The following is a 22,107-nucleotide window of genomic DNA, read 5'->3' as shown; positions in this document are numbered from 1 at the left end:
TGCTCATTTTTGTGGGTTCTTGTAAATATATATATATATATATTTCTTTATTTTTCTTTTAATTTTTCTGTTTTTTGTCTATGTTTAGTTCTTGCATCTTGCTCTTTTTTTGGGTTTTTTTTGTTTCATCTGTTTCTACGTATTTGTTTATTCATTTTTCTCTGTGTCTTGTTCTAGCTATGTTTTGGCATGAACTAGTTTCACAAAAGAAGTCTTACCTGTAAACATATATACGTGGACGTTATCTTTTATCTGGAGCCAACCATGTGTGTGTGTGTGTGTGTATGTGTGCATGCATGTTGCCTAAGGAAGGGGATGTTGAGGAAAAAAGGTTGCAGAGGAAAGCAGTATAGAAATTTGATGCCAATACACAGGAATTTGTTACATGCCAATCATCATTGTTTAATACAATATCCAAAAGATATTGAAATAAGTCAATATGTCTTTGTTTCAATAATATTCCTCTTTCTTTCTGTTTTACTTATGCACACAGAATTCTTTCATCTCTCTCTCTCTCTATATATATATATATATTCTTCTCTCTCTCACTTTTATCCAATCTCTCCCCTCTCATTTTCCCCCAATCTCTCCCCTTTCTCTCTCTGTCTCTTTTATGCATATACATACACAGCACTTCTATTTCTCTCTACCCCCTCCCTTCCCTCCCTCCCCCTTCTACTTTCCTTTCCCCCTCTCTCTTTTCTCATACATATATATGCACAGAAATTGTGCTTGTCTTTCTCTCTCTTTCTCACATGTATACAACTTTTGTTTGTCACACACACACACACACACACACACACACACGTCTTCTCACCCCCTCACATGAACCCATATTCAAATTCTCTCAATCACACAAAGCACACATGCAGTCTTTCTTCTTCACTTCTTTTCCATCTCTCCTTCTCCCATTTTTCATAATTTCCATATCAAAAACAATTACTACTAATTCTTTTATATTGGAGGTGTTTACCATTCTCCAATCACAAAGATAGTAGAGCTGGCAGAATCATTAATGCACTTGACAAAATGCTAAGCAACATATTTTTCTGGCTTTACAATCTGAATTCAAATTCTGTCAAGATTGATTTTACCTTTCATCTTTTTGGCGTCAATAAAATAGGTACCAGTTCAGTTCTGAGGCTTGGTTAATTGGTTGGCTCCTCCCTCTTAAAATTACTGGCCTTGTGCTGAAATTTGAAACTACTATTATGGTGGTTGTTGCTGTTGTTGTTGTTATAAAGCTATTACATGCTACTTTAGTTAGGGAGATTGTCTTGAGGTTTGGTGACAACAGGTCTCCTCAAATCTCAAGAATCTTTCTTAGGATTCTTACAAAGATGATATTTTTCTGCAAATCAACACTTTGTATCTCAATTCCAATAATTCCATCTCTTGGGTAGCGTTTTGGGTGTTTTGCCAGATAGACCAATTACCATAAGAACAATTATCATCTTCGTCTTCTACAATCTCTTTATTTCTATGGCTAGGTTCTGATGTTTCTCAGTCTCTTTAATATCCACTCTGTTGCATTTCAAAGTCTATACTCTTTTACTCTCTTTTACTTGTTTCAGTCATTTGACTGTGGCCATGCTGGAGCACCACCTTTTAGTCGAGCAAATCGACCCCAGGACTTATTCTTTGTAAGCCTAGTACTTATTCTATCGGTCTCTTTCGCCGAACCGCTAAGTTACGGGGATGTAAACACACCAGCATCGATTGTCAAGCGATGTTGGGGTGACAAACACAGACACACAAACATATACACACACACATATATATATATACATACATATATACGACGGGCTTCTTTCAGTTTCCGTCTACCAATTCCACTCACAAGGCTTTGGTCGGCCCGTGGCTATAGTAGAAGACACTTGCCCAAGGTGCCACGCAGTGGACTGAACCCAGAACCATGTGGTTCGTAAGCAAGCTACTTACCACACAGCCACTCCTACACCTATGATCTCACATTCCTTGTTTTTTGGGGTTTTTTTTTTCAATTATGTCTGATCTTCTTGCTTCAGTTGTATGGTCAGTCTTTATTGAGAAGTCTCATTAAGTCCTGTAATTATTAGGTAGGTAGTAGGAGCACTCCGTCAGTTACAACGATGAGGGTCCCAGCTGATACGATCAATGGAACAGCTTGCTCATGAAATTAACGTGTAAATGGCTGAGCAATCCACAAACACGTGTACTCTTAACATAGTTCTCAGGGAGATTCAGCGTGACACAGAGTGTGACAAGGCTGGCCTGTTGAAATACAGGTACTACTCATTTTTGCCAGCTGGAGCAACGTGAAATAAAGTATCTTGCTCAAGGATACAATGCGTCTCTGAGAATTGAACTTACAACCTTACGATCGTGAGCCGAATGCCCTAGCCACTAAGCCACGTGCCTTCACCCTGTAATTATTACTTACCATAATACCCTCTGGCTCATGTTCATACTCTTGAAATCCACTCACTCAGCTAACATCCCACAGCACACTTTTACCAATACACTCACACCTGTGCTTATACACTTTTTTGTGCTAGCCTTCTGCTTTCACCCAGAGTTGGTTAAATATTTTTTCATCTCCTTTTCCTCAGATTTTGCATTTGCTCTCTGAGTTTTATCAAACTTTGCTTTTTCCAAATTTGTATGACTGGCTTGCACCTGAGCAGCTATAGTTAATGATTCATTTTCTTGTTTCAGTTTTCTATCTTCCAGTCACTGCCAGCATTCTTCACATCTAATTTCCTTATTCTGTTATTAATCCTATTTGTTATTAATCCTTCTGTTCTCAAAGTCTCCTACTGATTCTGTAGCTTATTTTGATATTTCTAGCTGCCAATGGTATTTTTTATTCATACATACAACATAGTTTTTCTAAACCCAGTATCACAATATTTATGGTGTCTTCTGTGTTTTTTTTTTTTTTATGCTAGGTAGAGTCTGCCAATATTACTTTTAATGCGTTACATTGTCAACAGCTTCCTAGTTCTAATTTCTGTAGCTTTATCTTTGTCTTTTTTTAAAAACGGAGTAAAATAGCTTAATCCAGACATGGCCTGTGTATTCATTCATTGCTTTGATAATATTCTCTCAATTTAAGGCAGCGAGCTGGCAGAAACGTTAGCACGCCGGGCGAAATGCTTAGCAGTGTTTCGTCTGTCTTTACGTTCCGAGTTTAAATTCTGCCAAGGTTGACTTTGCCTTTCATCCTTTCGGGGTCGATAAATTAAGTATCAGTTACACACTGGGGTTGATGTAATCGACTTAATCCTTTTGTTTGTCCTTGTTTGTCCCCTCTATGTTTAGCCCCTTGTGGGCAATAAAGAAATAAGAAACGTTAGCACACCAGGTGAAATGCTTAGCAGGTATTTTGTCTGGCTTTATGTTCTGAGTTCAAATTCCACCAAGGTTGACTTTGCCTTTCATCCTTTCGGGATCGATAAATTAAGTACTAGTTGCGTACTGGGATCCATCTAATCAACTGGTCCCCTCTCCTAAAATTTCTGGCCTTGTGCCTAGCGTAGAAAAGAATATTCCCTCCATTTCATTTTGTTTCAAGCATCTTACTTATCCTTTGCGTGTACTCTTAGGAGATGTTCTCCTCATTATTCCTTCAATTGTCTTATTGTCTTGCAGCATCCCTAGGTACTTGAATCTCTCAATTTCTTAGTGATCTCATGATATCATCTTGTGGTAATTTTATACCCTCATGCTTAAATCTTTCAGCCACTTTTCATCATTAAAACTTTAGGCCTTTGGATGCATATTTTCATTATTACTACTATCATTAGTTGATAATAGTGTCATTATCAGCAACACTAATAAAGAAATACTATCTGAATGACTTCTGATTCTCCTCATTTCACAATTGTAAAAATTCTAAATATAGGCACTGGTGTAGCTGTGTGGGAAGAAGTGTGCTTTTCAACCTCAGGGTTCCGGCTCTATGCTGCATAACATCTTGGGCAAGTATCTTCTACTATAGCCCCAGGCCAACCAAACTCTTGTGAATAGATTTGGTTGATGAAAACTGAAAGAAGCCCATCATACAGTTATATCTAATGTGCATGTCTTTGTGTCTGTATTCCCCCCCCCCTCACTATTTGACAACTGGTGTTTTTACATCTCCATAACTTAGTAGTTTGGTAAAAGAGACTGATAGAATAAGTATCAGGCTTCAAAAATAAATAAATAAGTAAATAGAATAAGTACTGGGGTCAATTCATTCAGTTAAAAGTTCTTGAAGGTGGTGTCCCAGCATGACCAGTCTAATGACCGAAACAGATAAAAGATAAAAAGCATAAATATTTTTTTAAAAGTGTCTGTATGTATATATTTTTATGTATATGTATATGTGTGTATACTAGGTGGTCAAGCTACATTTGACAGTTTGCATAAAAGGAAAATAAAATACAATACCTCATCGAAAAATAAAAGTCTTAAAAAATCAAAAAATACCAACTAAATTATGGCTGGAAGATAACAATTTACTGAAAGGAGTTGCTCTCAGCTTCTCCCATGGCTTCAAAATGTCTCCTGAACTTGGCACATATGTTCTTCACTGTGTCCCTTCAAACATCTTTGAACATGTCCTTGATCTTGGCCCTCACAAGCTTAGTCTTAGTGCCTTTTACAACAGAGCTCCATACTTGGTAGTCCATGGGATTACAACTGAAGGAATTAGGAGCTCAGAAATCAAAACTGGTGAAGTTGTAGAAATTCTCCAACAACCAAAATACAGATGTCTTCCAATCCTTTGCATCAGCTAACTTTTTCTCAGCTACCACTTTTGTCTGTATGCTCTCCAACACCAGTGACTGTTCACCAATACATCAAATCATCAAATTTAGCTCTAGTACCCTGCATATGTGTCATCATTTAACATTTGTTGTCCATGCTGGTATGGGTAATATATGTGTGTGTGTGTGTGGTGTGTGTGTGTGTGTGTGTGTGTGTGTGTATATATATATATATATATATATAAGCAAAACATTCAGAAGAGATGTTTCAGGAATTCAATCACTACTACCGTCCACAGTGGGTCACTTTCAGGGCAGTTGACCATTCAACATACTACTGTCGTGGCACGCCCATATTCTTCTTCTTCTCCTCCTCTTCCTCCTCTTCCACCAAGAATTCACAACGACCTCGAACCCACAAGAGTAAACAAGAGAGAGAGAGAGAGAAAAACAGGTAGAAACAAGGAAAATGCCTCTTGTATTGGAACACTATGCAAATATTCTTTTAAACAAACTTTTCTTTTAATTTTTCCAAAATTTAATTGTTTTCCATACTTACAGTTGAAAAAGTCTCAATGACCGAAACCTGTACTGAAATGTTTTTTATAAAATTATTTTAGCATTTTCTATCTTGACTTTTTTTTCCATATATATATAATGTAAAGTATAGAAGCCATCTTATCATGGCTAACCACATTGGGGAGGGGGTGTTACTGTAGCTTTATAGCCCCAAGAGATCTTCATCTCAAGCTGGCTTTAGACACAATATCTGTGTCCTGAGACGAAGATCTCTTGGGCCTATAAAGCTACAGTAACACCCCCTCCCCAATGTGGTTAGCCATGATAAGATGGCTTCTATACTTTACATTATCGAGCGATTACTGTTTCAATCTCATTCTTTTAAATATATGTGAAATTTTTCTATTATCCTGCAGGACCTGGCTGATGATCCCAATTTTCAAAAAGCTGTACTACAAACTAGCCATGGCCGGCGAGCACCACAGGTAAAATATGCTTCATTACAACAAATAAATAGTAGCAGATGAGCAGAACTAGGAAAGCTGTATTTGGTTACATCCCTTTATGTTCTTGGTTCAAATCCTACCAAAGTTGTTAACTTTTCTTTTATGCTTTTGGGGTTAATAAAATATGAGTCAATAAAACTGATTGTAGTTCATCCTTCCAAAATTTGTGATTTTGTTGCTTTTTTATTACAACAAATAAATCACTTTCTGCACTTTTTCAGAAATTGTGCTCTGTGTTCAGATTCCGCCAAGGTAGACTTTGCCTTTCATCCTTTCGGGGTCGATAAATTAAGTACCAGTTATGCACTGGGGTCGATGTAATCAACTTAATCCTTTTGTTTGTCCCCTCTATGTTTAGCCCCTTATGGGCAATAAAGAAATAAGAAATTGTATTCTGTGGGTTATATGAATTAGTACACAGTTTTAGTTTAAATGTTGAAAAAAATTGATTAAAGATATGCTGTACTGTTTTGTAGCAAGACCCCAACATATCTTGCAGAAAAAACCTGGTCTTTTTAATAGCATATGGTCTCACACAGGTCAGTGGAAAAACTTCATTAGACTGAGATTATCCAAACAATTAATTGGTAACAACTCCTAAGAGAGTTTAACCCTTTCGTTACTATATTTCTGACCAAAATACACCCCTTATGTGTTTCAATTAATTTCTAACGTAATCATAAATTTAGTCTGGTTTCATTAAACAACTATAACTTTTTTATTTATCAATCTATTAATCTGATTTTTGGAAGATAATTTAATGAAATATTCTCAACCAATTCTATACTATAATTTTTGTCACAAAGTGACTCTAATTGCAGGTAGATACAGGTAAATTCAACAAAATATAAAATTATTAAAATTTTGTTCAAACATCGCTATAGAAAATGGGTTATTAGCTAATATTCAATTGGGTATACAACAAAATTTTACGATAGAATTTGTTATTCTGGGTAACTTTCTGATACCCATAATAATATTTATGGCAAAATAGTCTTAATTTCATTTAAGGTTGTAGGAAACCACAAACTATCGTTTCTTTCGCTTTGTTTACGTTTAGCGTAACAGTTCGTTTCCGCCGTAATGATTTCAAATAGGCTCATTCAAAAAAGTAAAAAGAAATAGTCTAAGGCTTTACTTACCTGGGAAAGTCTGTGGCTTGGTCCAGTTTCTTCAGAAAAATCACCGAAAGAAACAGTTTTTAAATTTTCACTCCATTCAGGTGCCAATACATTTTCTTTATCGCTGTCGGAGATCTCGGATTCACTGTTTTCACTTTCGGAAAATGAAACATCAGATTCATTATCAAATACCATGTGCTTTTTTTTTTTCAGTCATAGAGTTAGATTTATGAAGGTCTTCAATGGAAAATCCTTCAAATTCTGACTCGCTGCTTGATATAATGAAATTCGTATCCATTTTTTGTCAGAATTACAAATTTTGAAAACACAATAGGAACAAATTTCGGAAAAAAATCTCCCAAAATTCACGGAATTAAAATTACACTTCGATTATTGTACAAAACTGTAGTTGAACTGTTTACGAAGTATAATACGTGTTTTCACGAATGTACTAAAGAGATTTGCTCTGATATTCTCATTTAAATATGAATAGGTAAATTCGGGCGGCTTTGTGCGGTTTGGTCACATTAACCAAAATTTTTTTCGGGTGGCTTTGGGCGGTTTGGTAATGAAAGGGTTAATTCTAAGAACAACAAGCAAGGGACATAACTCCATTAAGATCAATTGACTGGAATTTTTGGACAATGTATTGTAGATTGCTGATTTCATTTATGAATGCATCATATTTAATGAATATGAGATCATTGACTGTTGAAGATGTTTATGTGCAAAGAACTGTGAGAAAGAATCCAGCCATCTATTAGGAGCTGTGAGATGGTGATACAAGGATCAACTAAAGCCTGCATTCTAAAGCTTTAATACTGATTCAAAATTTTGGTTGAAGGCCAACAATTTCATAGAAAGGGCTAAGTCAATCAACTAGATCCCTGTGCTTGACTGGTACTTATTTTGTCAGTCCCAAAAGGATGAAAGGCTAAGCCAACCCCAATGGCATGGCATTTGAGCCTTGAACATAAAGACATGATATACTGCTAGTTATGTTGCCCAGCATACCAATGGTTCTGCCAGCTCTCTGTCTTATGTAAAGCTTTAATATTAGTATTTCCTTGTATGCTAACAATGCTTCTGATAGATCATTCAGGAGGAGACCATTCCAGGTTGGTGCAACTGTTTTTTTGGGAGCAACTGTTAAGAGAAAATTGATAGAAAGAGGCATGAGATGACTGATGGCTGATAACAACAATTCTTGGATTCGGATGTCTTTCAATTCCCAAATCTTCGTTGCCAGCGTTCTTCTAAGTCAAAAGTAGGTTTATACAACCACCGTAGAACACTAGGATAATTTAATGGAATGAATTTCCTGATACCGCGAGATGCTATTGATGACAATGATTAATATATCTATTATTGTTATAAATGTTGAATGGTCAAATGTTAAAAAAGACACTCATTTACATATGAATATATCAGCATATTTTAACATCATTAGTATTAGGAATGCTAGAGTGAAAAATCTCAAACAAGATGGCACTAATCTTCTTTATGGGAGTACATCGGAATATTTAACACAGTTAATGGTGATGTGAATGTTAATGGGCTCATTGTCATCGTTACCTCCATCATCATCATTGTTGTCATCATCACCACCACCACCACTATTGTCATCGTCATTATCATCACTATCATCATCAACACCACCACCATCATCATCATCATCATTATCAACAATGTAGCATAGAATTTAAGTTTGTCTTTTTCACATTATTTTTAGAACCATAATGATATTATTTTCATGGCACTAGTGTCGTGTATTATTTTCATGGTACACTTGTAGTGCATTAACTGTGGCACAACCTTTTGGAACCACAACTATATTCTATGACTATGGACTCACCAAGCAATACATCAATAGGGTCTCACCATAAAAACACCATGATTTTACTTCAATAGGAGATCACTGTGACAATAACTTATAACTACAGGTTCACCATGGTAACACTGTGTATCCAAGGGATCACTAAGACAACATAGCTAGAGGGTGGCCATGATATTACCTCAAAAAAGGGATCACTGTGACAACACTCTACAACTAGGAGTTTGCTATGACATTGCCTCAGTAGGGGTATATTTATTACTGAGTGTATTGAGACCTTGATTTCAACGTTGATTTCTTTCTTTTCCAGACTGGTATGGTGCCTAGGGATACATTTTCTCGAAAGCCTATAGGAACAGCAACATGGGGAGGAAGATCAAATCTGTCTTCATCATTTGGCCGACCTATTAGAACCGGAATATCTCCTCAAGATGGCTCTGCAAGACCAATGACGGCTGTAAGAGGTGCTGGATATACATCTGCTGGAAACAGAGGTGGGCTCATTTCCATTTCATAAATCATGCTGTATGAATATTCTGTACCAACCCATAGCCAGTTTCTCTGTCTAGAGATTTATATCTTTTATCTTTTACTTGTTTCAGTCATTGGACTGTGGCCATGCTGGGACACTACCTTGAAGGGTTTAGTTGAATGAATCAACCTCAGTACTTAACTTTAAGTCTTGTATTTATTCTATTGAACTCTGTTTCCTGAACAGCTGAGTTACAGGGATTAAACAAACCAACACTGGTTGTCAAGTGGTGTGGTGGGGACAAACAGAAACACAAAGACACAAATAAACACACACATGCACACACACACGCACACACACACATATACAACAGGTTTCTCTCAATTTCTATCTGTCCACTCACAAGTCTTCCTCTGGCCCCTGTGGAGTGGTTGATGTTAGAAAGGGCATCCAGCTGTAGAAACACTGCCAGATCAGACAGGTGCCAGGTGCAGCCTCCTGGCTTCCCAGAACCCAGACAAACCATCCAACCCATGCTAGCATGGAAAATGGATGTTAAACAATGATGATGATGATGATATATATATATACATATATATATATATAAAGCAACAACAGGTGGACATGGTACATGTAAAGTATTAGCAGAAACTCAGGGAAGGAAAGAAAGATGGTATAACGTTTTGAGCAAAGGTCTTCTTCAGAAACAGAGGAAGAAAATTGCCAATGATTCAAATCTAATCTATGTATATTATACACTCACACACACACACACACACACATACTTATATGTACATATATATATGTGTATGTACATATCTGTGTATATATAACATATAATGTGATTTTGTGTATTTCTTTTCCAGGTGCAACTTTTGATTCCACAGATCCGGTTTTAAAAGGCATCAGCCCAGTGTCCCCTCTTGAGAAAAGGACCGATGAAAAGTATGTGGAAATGGTATTTTTCTTTTATAAACCACTGTCATTCAACATACCTCCCCTATCACCATAACATTGACATCTCATTTCTCATCAGAAACAATTGATACATTTGGATATTGTTTTAATCCAATGCTAATTAGGAGGAATGTAACTGAAATGTTTGTTGGATCCAACGTCGATAATGTCAGTGTCACACCAGATGCTTTATAGCCGAGGTTCTCAACCATCAGGCCAGAGTTCAATACTGGGTTTCACAGAAAGAATGAATTTTTAAATCTTATTTCTGTTTTATTGTCTATTGCAGTCTGCAGGGTGTTTTTGCATTATATAATTATCATATATGTAATATATATATATATATATATAAAACAAAGTTATTTTATTCCACACGAGTAGAAATATAGGAAAAATAGGGGTTGAAAATGCATTGAGAATAGTTCAAATATTTTTTTGACATATTTAAAGCTTTAACCGATTTCACAGTTTACACTATTTTTCAAAAAGTTCAAATAGAAAGACGTGGCTTATGTCACAACTGTTTTGCTTTTGACTAGTGTTTGTGAATGGATTTGGTAGATGGAAACTGAAAGAAGCCTGTCGTATATATGTATATATATATATATGTATGTGTGTGTATATGTTTGTGTGTCTGTGTTTGTTCCCCCCAATATCACTTGACAACCGATGTTGGTATGTTTACATCCCCACAACTTAGCAGTTCGGCATAAGAGGCCAATAGAATAAGTACTAGGCTTACAAAAATAAGTCCTGGGGTCGATTTGCTCGACTAAAAGGCAGTGCTCCAGCATGGACGCAGTCAAATGACTGAAACAAGTAAAAGAGTAAAAGAGCCACAACAAATGGAAAATTCACATACAAGACATAGCTAATTCTTCATCAGTCATCATCCAAAAGATCATGAAAATTTCATGCTTTTAACAATGCTATTGTTCACTTTTGGTGATGCCGTGTATCTTGCTGTGTTTTTGAGAGAGACATTACACCAATAATAATAAACACACACACTGATTCAGTGTCACTTCTTTATTTTAAGTCAGTTGGTTTAATATCTAAGCAACTAACTTATCGACAGTTTGTTTTATGTGTTAGTTAAGCAATCAATCAGTTTCACAACCTCATTAATGACTTGCTCTCTCTTTTCCATTTCATTGATGTTATCATGAATAGCAAACGAGAGGACTTTGACAAACAAGCAACTGATTGATTGTTTAACCAGTAAATTGAACAAATGGTCAATGAGTTAGTCGGTTAGATATTTAACTGATTGACTAACAGTAATGAAGTGATGTTGAACTTGTGTGTGTTTATTATTATTATTGGCATCATGACCCTCCCAAGACACAACAAGATTTGTTCCAACTCATGAATTCACACCAAGAACCATGCAAGTCAATTACAAAAACAAAATATCTATATATTATATTTTATACATTTTATTGTGTTTTGTTATGTGCATGGTTCCCCACTGTCTGCAGTGCAAAAAAATTACTGGCAGTCACTGCTTTATAGTATCCAACAAGCATTCTGTTGTTCACTACTTTTCTTTTGTTCCTAAATAGCTTCATTTTGTAGGAAACACTTTCAATTTTTTAACCTGGGAAACATATTCTTACAAGGTAAATGATAAACACACTTCCATGAGACTCTGAAAACATTTATTCTTTCTTTCAAGCAAGGGTTAAGTAGGGTGGTATTTGAGGTAAGATTTTTATTGTTGGATGCTTCTCCTGTTGCCAACCTTCTCCTGTTTTCCAAGCAAAGGATCTTTTATTCCTGAGGAATTTGGAAGTGCTAATATAACTGATGATTTGTTGACAGGAAATGTCCCAAAAACGTCTCTAGTTGCAGCCCAACCACAAATAGTGATGTCAGTATATACAGCTTATCTACAAATTGTGATGTTTGTAGCTGTAGCTCAGCATGGACATCAAACATTTACACACACACACACACACACACACACACACACAACACACTCATGTGTATGCATATATATAATATGTCGATGACAGGCTTCTTTAATTTCCATCTACTAAATTCTCTCACATGGCATTAGAGGCCTTGGGCTAAGTAAAAGACACTTGCCCAAGGTACCATGTCCTGAGACCAAATCCAAGACCTTGTTGAGGAACAAGAGTTTTAACTATGCAGTCAGTGCCAATATATGTATGTATGTATGTATATGTGTATATATGTATATCTAATTTTGACAACAAGTATACCTGGTGTTTAATGAACAAAACTACTTTTTGAGTTGTAGTTGGTGAGGTTTCCACTGGCAGTTGCACTTTTAATGTAATAATCTTCTGTCAGAATTATCTGAACTGGCAGTTATTTGAGGCAGGATTTTACAGCTAGATGCTCTTCCTATCATCAGCCCTTACATGTTATTCAAGTAAGGATCTTTTGTTTTGTGGGGCGTTTTTTTTTGTTTGTTTTGTTTTGTTTTTATTTCAGAGGTCTTTGAAAACGACAAAACAATTGAACAATTGTCAGCAATGAATGTCAACATCATCACCGTTTCATCTCAGGGGTGACTAGCATGGAATATCAACATGCACACATATTCATGCTTACAAATCTACGTGGACAAACTTATATACGCATGTTGTAGAAGACACTAATCCAAGGTTCCACACAGTTGGACTGAACCCAAAACCATGTGGTCACTATACAAACTTCCTAGACACTTTGCCTTGCACACATACACACACACACACACACATACCCTAGGGTCTGAAGATGTGCTGTAAAGCTAAGTGATTAGGGTCTGAAGAAACACCATAAAGCTAAGTGAATTACAGTCTGAAGAAACGGCATACAGCTAAGCAGATTAAGGTCTGAAGAAATACTGTAAAGCTAAGCGCTTTATCGACATGAAACCCAGGGTAACCCTATAGACCTGCCATAACTATCTTTATTTAATTACTCTACTACTCTATAACTTAGAGTGTGCTTCTCATTTGGATTTATGATTTACTTACAATTTATATATATATATATATACACACACACACATATACTCACACATTTTCATACATACACATGAAAATGTGTTGCAATGCTGGCATAGGTGTATATATGTATGTATGTATAATATATATATATATATATATATATATATATCTTATGATAAAAGGCAGATTTTCTCGGCCTGTTCCCATGTTCCTTTTTAATACAATTATACAATATAGAATTTCTTCAATTGGAATTTACCTACGATTTTTACAAGTAGATTCGATTGGGTCATGGCATATAAAGTTTTTTTCAATTTGACCCCCAATTAAGCAAAAATTCGAGAAAACTAAATATTTTACAATTTGCCTCTCTAATTTCAACTGCTTCACTCCTGCTATTACCATACTTTCTCCTACTTTCTCTTTGCAAGTGTACCTTAAACCACTACTCAAAAAAAAATACAGAGCAAACAGAAACAAATAAATACATAACGATTTACTCCTCACACAATTTCTTCAATTGGAATTTACCTTCCACTCGGTCATGGCATATAAATTTCTTTCAATTTGATCCCCAATTAAGCAAAAATTCGAGAAAACTCAATATTTTACGATTTCCCTCTCTCACTTCGAAGGCTTTACTCCGCCTATTACCACACTTTCTCCCACTTTCTTTTTACACACATAGACACACAAACATATACATATATGACAGTGTCAATTGTTGAAAGAAAATTGTAAGCTAAGAAGGTGTGTGTGTGTGTGTGTGTGCGTGCGCGTGTGTGTGTCTGTGTGTGAGTGTGTGTGTGGTGTGTGTGTGTGTGTGTGCGTGCGCGTGTGTGTGTCTGTGTGTGAGTGTGTGTGTGTGTGTGTGTGTGTGTGTGTGTAGGAAGTGAAGGATAAAAATATGGCAAGAAGTGGACAGATGTACATATATACATACATACATGTGTGTGTGTGTGTGTTATCTCTCTCTATATAAAGCTGAAGTTATCTGTGTGCGCCAGGTTTGGTAGCCTTCAACTAACACTATCTCCTCCGAGACCCTGCGGCGTAAGTTGACCAAAATTGAGAGTATGATAGAAGGGTTGCTCTTCCTTCCGTAGAAGATAAAATTCAAATCAGACCATGTTAACACCAAAAATTATTTACATCAAAAAGGTGCTTTTTTCTATGAAAATCCCTATTTTTTACGATTTTTTCACTGCTGTGTCGCCACTTTTCGGTGTATTTCAACCAGAAAAATGTTCACTTGAAGAGAATAACAAGCTACATAATGCAAAATTTTTACTTTTCAAAAATTCCAATTCCAACGGGTCGAAACAAACCCGAGCAACGCCGGGCGATACTGCTAGTATATATATATATATATATATATAGTCATATGTTTTTACATATGTCCACATGTCTGAAAGTGTCTGTATGCATATTTAAAAGTATGTAGGTGTAAGCTAAATTGCAGTGGGTCAATATAAAAATATAAAAGCTCAAAAGACGTGTGTGGAGAAATACAGAAAACAAGTGAATCGATTCTGAACTTTTGAGATAGCTGAAAAGCCATGGTTCATAGAATCTGTTGCACTTTTCTCCACAAGCATCCATCTTCTATTATTACTGTTCCTTATATGTTCTGCATTATATAAACCTTGAAGATTTTCCTTTTAAAAGTCAGAAACATTCTTCAATTTGTAAAGCAATTGCCGCCAACATTTGGAATCAGTTTCTATAGAGCAAGTTTTGGTTGTAAGAGGGGGAAAAATTATTATTCAATTATTCACTAGATTTCATTTTCATGAAAGAATCATTATTTTACTTGGTATTTCTTTTGGCATTTCAGTTTTGTGCAACAATATCTTCCTTCCTTCACACCTCTGTACTAACCACCTACCTCTCTTCGCTCCATCTCTTTCCCATCAGGCGTCTTATTACAGTTCATTATGTACGTTGGAGTGTCTAATACATCAAGAGCTATGATAGCTGGTGTTAGACAATGTGGCCTTTTATTGAAAGAAAATCTTAGCTGTGATTCAAATTTGGAATCGCTAAAAGAACAAAAGGAAACACAGTATATTCCAAGAAGTACAGATGTATACCAATTGAAAGAGACAATAGTTACAACAAGCCTGCAAAAGGTCACTATGGAGAAGCTTGACCAGTTAGAAATAACGGTGAAATCTCCATCAAATTGCATGCTACATACCTGCAACATCTTATTTTTTTTTTAGAATATATACATTTATGTAAGCTTGGAAAAGTGAATGTTAAATGAAAATGATAATGAAGATGGTGTATACATGCATCATACATATTATATACAGGATGCGATGGGTAAATTGTCGTCATTTTATATCTTTAATTTCGTGCATGTGCATTGTTTTTAATTTTGTCGACTCCACAGTATAGTAGGGTCAGTCGGGCACCATCTGTGAAGAAAACAGCACTATGATGCAATTTGCTCTGCTAGAAATTTAGAAACGACATGCTGTACTGCTTGGCATTCACACCGGAAGCTCCAATACAAATATTTCTTCCCACACAGCCTCAGACTCAACACAGAGGCCTACATCAAGTGCCCGAGGGAGGTAGTACTGCCCTGGGTCAAGAGAGTAGCTGCTGGAAGAGCCTATGTCTGGTAATAGGACTCTGCACCATATCACACAAGCAGGAAAACTCAGTCATGACTGTCAGCCAATTTCTGCAACCACATCATCTCTAACATCTGGCCACCTAACTCCCCAGACTGCAACCCCCTTGATTATTATGTGTGGGGTGCAGTTGAGTGAGAGACCGACAAAATTCCTTGTAACACCAAAAATGAACTGAAGGCAAGGATTATGGCAGCCTTTATCAACTTTAACAAGGAAACTGTCCAGAAGTCTTGCTGGAGATTCCAAAGTCATTTGAAGGCTGTGGTTGGAGACAATGGCAATTTTATTGAATAAATTTACTCTTTAGTATTTCAAGATATTTTTATGTAATTTTGGTAGATATATTTGTTAAAAATAGAAAAAAGTTAATAACCAAATAATTTAGCAGTGAATAATTTGGGTTTGAGTGAAATTATATACTATAAATATATCTAAAAAATTAAGGATAACATTTACATTAGATTTTATCAGGTAGTTATCATGCAATCCACCAATTAAGGTAAAATGAATCAATTTATAAATTGGGCAAACAAGTATGTATGCAAGTTGCCTACATGCTAGAAGATGCCAGGGTCTAAAAACTTCCTAACATAGCACCATAAAATTAAACGCACACTGTACTTGTGCAAATACACAAAACAGATTCATGAAATGGTTCAATTACATATCAATATGTATATGTATGTATGTATATATATATATATGCCTCGTCTGGTACCTGTGTCGGTGGCACGTAAAAAGCACCCACTACACTCACAGAGTGGTTGGCGTTAGGAAGGGCATCCAGCCGTTGAAACATTGCCAGATCAGACTGGGCCTGGTGCAGCCTTCTGGCTTCCCAGACCCCAGTTGAACCGTCCAACCCATGCTAGCATGGAAAGTAGATGCTTAGTTGTCAAGCGATGGTGGGAGAACAAACACAGACACACAAACATATACATACATACGTAAATATATATATATACGACAGGCTTCTTTCAGTTTCTGTCTACCAGATCCACTCCCTAGGCTTTGGTCAGCCCAAGGCTAAAGCAGAAGACACTTGCCCAAGGTGCCACGCAGTGGGACTGAACCCAGGACCATGTGGCTGGTAAGCAAGCTACTTATCACACAGCTGGCCAGACTCCGATTGTCTGTTTTGGCTAGGCTTCTACAGCAGGATGCCCTTCCTAATGCCAACCACTTAATGCCTTGTACATTGATTTGGTTGATGGAAACTTAGAGAACCCCTTCATATTTGCCTATATTTATGTGTGTGCTGGTGTCTCCTTGCCTTGTTTGATATGAAATAATTGTGAACATGTGCCACTGTTATATGAGTGATGTTTTTTGTTTCCAATTTTCTGTGAATTTATGTCCCCATGGGGAGAAAATGCTTCCTTGGTTGGAAATAATGGGAAAATACTACCTTGCTGAGTGTCAGTTGGCAACAGAAAGGACATCAGGCCATAGAGTATCTTCCTAAATGAATTCCATCTGATTCAAGCATGCTTAGGGAAGTAGATTTTAAAATGATGATGATGACCATTGATGATGTTAATGATTATGATGACTATGATGGCACACATTCGTAAGTATATATATGTGTGTATGTGAGAGAGAGAGAAAGCTGGGATGTCAAGATAAGCATACTGACATATATTTCTTTTGCTTTGATGTTTATTGGCAATAACTGCAATTATTTTCAGATGTTGACATACTGAAGTACTTTGGCTACATTTTTATTTTTTCGTCCTTTGATTAGTCTCTCACTATGTGACTTGTATTTTTTCCCAAAAAGTAGTTCTTTTCATGTAAGGTTCTTGTATGTATAAGTAAGTTTAGTAGTCTAATAACTCAAATATTTTGTGTTATCTGTGTATACGGGGGGGGGGGGAAACAGGAAAAAAAAAAAATCAGCTTCTGATTTTTTTCAAATTTTTTATTCATTTATTTTTTTCTTATGAAGGACAATTCTCAAGAAAATAATGAATGAAAGAATAGAAACGGCTTTGAGTTTCTGCATATCTTCTAATGATTACTTTTATTTCGTTTTGCTATTTCTTGATTAACTTCTCTCTTTCTGGTGGGATGGGGATGGAGGGTAGGGGGTCTTTATTGAGTTGCCGTTTTGCTTTCTCTTGTTTTTGCTCCTTTTAGACAGTCATTGGAGATGCACATGTAGCTTTGTGGTTAAGAAGCTTGCTTGCTGACCATGTGATCTTGAGTTCAGTACTTGGCTAAGTGTTTTCCACTATAACCTCATGTCAACATAAGCCTTGTGAGTGAATTTGGTGGACAGAAACTGAAAGAAAGGTGGTGAGCTGGCAGGAACATTAGCACACCGGGTGAAATGCTTAGTGGTATTTCGTCTGCCATTACGTTCTGAGTTCAAATTCCGCTGAGGTCAACTTTGCCTTTCATCCTTTCGGGGTTAATAAATTAAGTACCAGTTACGCACTGGGGTCGATGTAAATGACATAATCTCTTTGTCTGTCCTTGTTTGTCTCCTCTATGTTTACCCCCTTGTGTGCAATAAAGAAATAAAAAAAACCCATCATGTATGGCTTAGTGGTTAAGGTGTTGCACTCACAATTGCAAGATCATGGGTTCGATTCCCAGACCGGGTGTTGTGTTTTGTTTTTGAGCAAAGTACTTCATTTCATGTTGCTCTGTGATCATTTCAACATCTGACATGTGGCACCTGTTGCACCTGTACAGGTAATGTCGATTTGATGGAGGAAGTGAGCTTATGTCTACACAAACAATTGATCACTATAAACAAATCATCAGTGTAGTTGTTCGATAAGAAATTGTCAAACCCTCATACATCATCTAACAATGGGAGAGTCCATCATCATATATATATGTGTTGATCTCTAGTTGTGGAGGGAACCTGTGGAAGAGGCTAGATCCAGGAAGAAGGTGGTGAAATATGATCTTCAGTTGTTGAGTCTTATGGAGACGATGACAAGCGACCAAAACTTCTGATGATTTACTGTGTATGAGAAGACATGTCAAGCTAAGGGAAATCATGGTCTTGGTCAGTGCTAGTAACACATAAAAGGCACTGTACCAATGACATGCAAAAGGCACCTGGCCATAGGAATTCTGCCTCAAGAAATTCTATCTGATCCTGTTTAAGTAAAGAAAAGTGGATGTCAAATGATGATGATGATGATGCCGCCGCCGAAGAAGAAGAAGAGATGCCTTCTGTTTACTATAATTATTGAAGAGTTTTTAAATAAACTTTTAGTTGAGAGAAGAAGAGTGACACTCTTAACTTTTTCCACTACCTCAAATACTGGTGGGAGAAAGTGAGGAAGAATTCCAAATTCATGGGTTATTCTTGTGCTTGCAAGAGACAAGAAGAGCTGTTAAATCAGATAACAGATTAAGTTTGCCTGTCTATGAAGGTCACTGAACATGTCACTCAAGTGTGAGTAGGACTTGGTAACATATGGCATGCTTTAACGAATTGATATTGGTGTCTGTGTCCAATCCTAGACACTTTCTTGGCTTCCTCATCTTAAAACCCAGCAGAATATCCAACATGTGGCACTTGGAGGGAGAGAAGGGTTGCACTAACCCCTGGCTGGGTAGATTGAAACAATGGGAAACGAGGTGCCTTGTTCAAGGGCACAATATATCGCCTGGCCTAGGAATCGAACACACAGCCTTTTGATCATGAGCTGAACACCTACCCAATAAGCCATGCACCTTCACATGAAGAGGTAGAGATGCTATAATTATAATTTGTTTGTTTGTAAAAATTTTTATCGCTTGTGTTTGTGTGTTTTCTTATCTTTATTTTCATTTGTGTTAACAAAACAGACCAGAAGAGAAAATGAAATATCTGGAGAAAAAAGCTTATGCTTTAATTGAAGAAAGCTGTTTCTCTACAAGCCGCTGTGATTTTCCTGCTGTAAGTTTTCCATTTTTACAAATTCATAAACCAACCATATTTTATTGAATCAACAGAACTGATAGAGCCTCTGCTAAAAATGCAGCTTTTAGTTATGATACTTTATGTTCTGAGTTCAAAATCTCTGCTTTATTACTTTGTGTTTCTGAAACATTCTTTTACAGGTATAATGCTTACATAACAAACTATATCTCCCAACTTTGCCTTCCTTTTCTGAGATTGTTAACTGTTATATTTACACACATGTCCAATTATATATATATATATATATGTATTATCATTTTAATGTCCACCTTCCATGTTTGCATAGGTCTGATGGAGTTTATTTTCTACAGCCAAATAACTTTCTTGTCACCAACCCTCACCCTGTTTCCAAGCAAGGTAATATTTCCCCATGACCAGACATGTTTTTGCGATACATTGGAAATGAATGACGCTGCTTGTATGACAGTGACAATCATTTACAAATACATGTGATGTGAAGACAAAGAGACACAAAAACACACATGCATGCACACTCACACACACACACACACACACACACATACACAGACACACACACATATTTGTGTTTGTTTTGTTATGTCTCTCTTCACACTCTGAGACAGGAATTTCCTACTTTTGCAGGCCTTAGAAAAAGCAAAAGATGCAGAAAAAAAAGAGAAAGCTGTTGTACGCCTCAGGAAGCAGTTATCCCAGGGAGAACCTATTAATCTGGATTTAACTTATTCAGTAAGTTAACAATTTAGTATAACTTCTTCTGCTAGATGTATGTTTGTGTGTGTGTGTGAATGTATCTATGTGTCAAGTGATGTTGGGGGGACAAACACAGATACCCAAAAATATACACACACACATACACGCCCGCACACACACACACATACTCACACACACACACACACACATCATCATCATCATCGTTTAACGTCCGTTTTCCGTACTAGCACAGGTTGGACTGTTCGACCGGGGTCTGGGAAGCCAGGAGGCTGCACCAGGCTCCAGTCTGATCTGGCAGTGTTTCTACAACTCAATGCCCTTCCTAATGCCAACTACTCCATGAGTGTAGTGGGTGCTTTTTACATGCCACCGGCACAGTGGTCAGAGGAGGCTGGCAGCGGCCACGATTGGTTGGTGCTTTTTACATGCCACCAGCACTGAAACCAGTCAAGGCGGCACTGGCATCAGTCACGTTCGGATGGTGCTTTTTATGTGCCACCGGCATATATATATGTATATATATACATATATATATATATATATATATATTATATATATATATATATATATATATATATATATATATTTACACATATATATAACAGGCTTCTTTCAGTTTCTATCTACCAAATCCACTCACGAGTCTTTCGTTGGCCCGAAGCTATATTAGAAGACACTTGCCCAAGGTGCCTTGCAGCGGGACTGAACCCAGAACCATGTGGTTTGTAAGCAAGCTACTTACCACACAGCCACTCTTATGCCTATAGATCATTTATTTGGAGTTACTATTCACCTAGGGTATGCAATTATTTTGAAATTACCTCATAGAGTGACAACTGTACCCTGCATAGATATGGGCTGCCCTTTAGCAAGGTATAGCACTTGTTCAACCATCCTGCCAGCCACATAACAAAGTCATGGGGTTGCAGCATGGTAGATTGTGAAGAGACAGCGGAAGAGCTCAAGTGAGTCAACAGTACTTCTTACATTCATGCTGAGCAGAGAAATCCTAGAAGATCAATGGTCAAGATCACTAAGCTCTATCACCAGAGTAACTCATGATGCATCCATCAGGGTGGCGGCCATGATTGTGTAGTCAGCTAATGAAAGATTTGTCATGACTCGTGCTCCCAATTCAAATTCATAATAATGGAATTGGATGGCAACAGAGAGTCAGGAATCTGCAAAATCAGTGCAAAAAAAAAAACTCTCCAGGATGAGTAACCAGCACTGTGGCTTGTAGAAGCCACATTTTACTCTTCCAGTCATATAGATCTCTAATTGATGCAACATATTCTAGAAGTTCTAGTAACGGAAGGGTGAATAACCGTGGGATTGCACCTAGAAAATTACCCTCCGAGACACAAGTCCGGGCAAGGTTGTTCATGGAAGACCAACAGTCACCCCAGCATACCATGCCTCCCCTCTCCATGCCACCAATGTTATCCAGGGGAAAAGTAATGGCAGATACAGTTTGGCACCAGTGACTTTACAACTCATTTCGACAGCTGAGTGAACTTAAGCAAGGTGAAATAAAGTGTCTTGCTCAAGAGCACAACACACAGCCCAGTCTTGGAATCAAACTCACTTCCTCGTGATTGTGGGCCCAATGCTCTAATCACTAAGCCATGAGCTTTCCCATAGCTAATAACAGTGCATGTGTAAGTTCTTTGAAATCTTTAATCTGCTACTAAAACATTTCTTGGTATGAATTTGTCAAGAGGTTTCAT

At 37.0% G+C, this 22,107-nt stretch overlaps 1 protein-coding gene across 2 annotated transcripts in view; it reads left to right on the top strand.

The window, feature by feature from the left end:
• The window catches only part of LOC115215608 (intraflagellar transport protein 88 homolog), a 149,345-nt gene that overhangs the window by 13,175 nt on the left and 114,063 nt on the right, over positions 1–22,107 (top strand). For both annotated transcript variants that reach the window (XR_005000679.1, XM_029784830.2), the window contains exons 3-7: positions 5,672–5,740; positions 9,027–9,210; positions 10,055–10,133; positions 19,570–19,660; positions 20,288–20,392. Coding sequence is in view for 1 of the 2 variants with exons in the window: in XM_029784830.2 (XP_029640690.1) it covers positions 5,672–5,740; positions 9,027–9,210; positions 10,055–10,133; positions 19,570–19,660; positions 20,288–20,392 (528 nt within the window). In the remaining variant the exon portion in view is untranslated. The remainder of the gene's footprint in view (positions 1–5,671; positions 5,741–9,026; positions 9,211–10,054; positions 10,134–19,569; positions 19,661–20,287; positions 20,393–22,107) is intronic.

The sequence above is a fragment of the Octopus sinensis genome, linkage group LG9, assembly GCF_006345805.1.
Source record: "Octopus sinensis linkage group LG9, ASM634580v1, whole genome shotgun sequence".
NCBI lineage: Eukaryota > Metazoa > Mollusca > Cephalopoda > Octopoda > Octopodidae > Octopus > Octopus sinensis.
The sequence above is the reverse complement of the archived record's forward strand: the minus strand, read 5'-3'. Positions and strand labels throughout refer to the sequence as shown.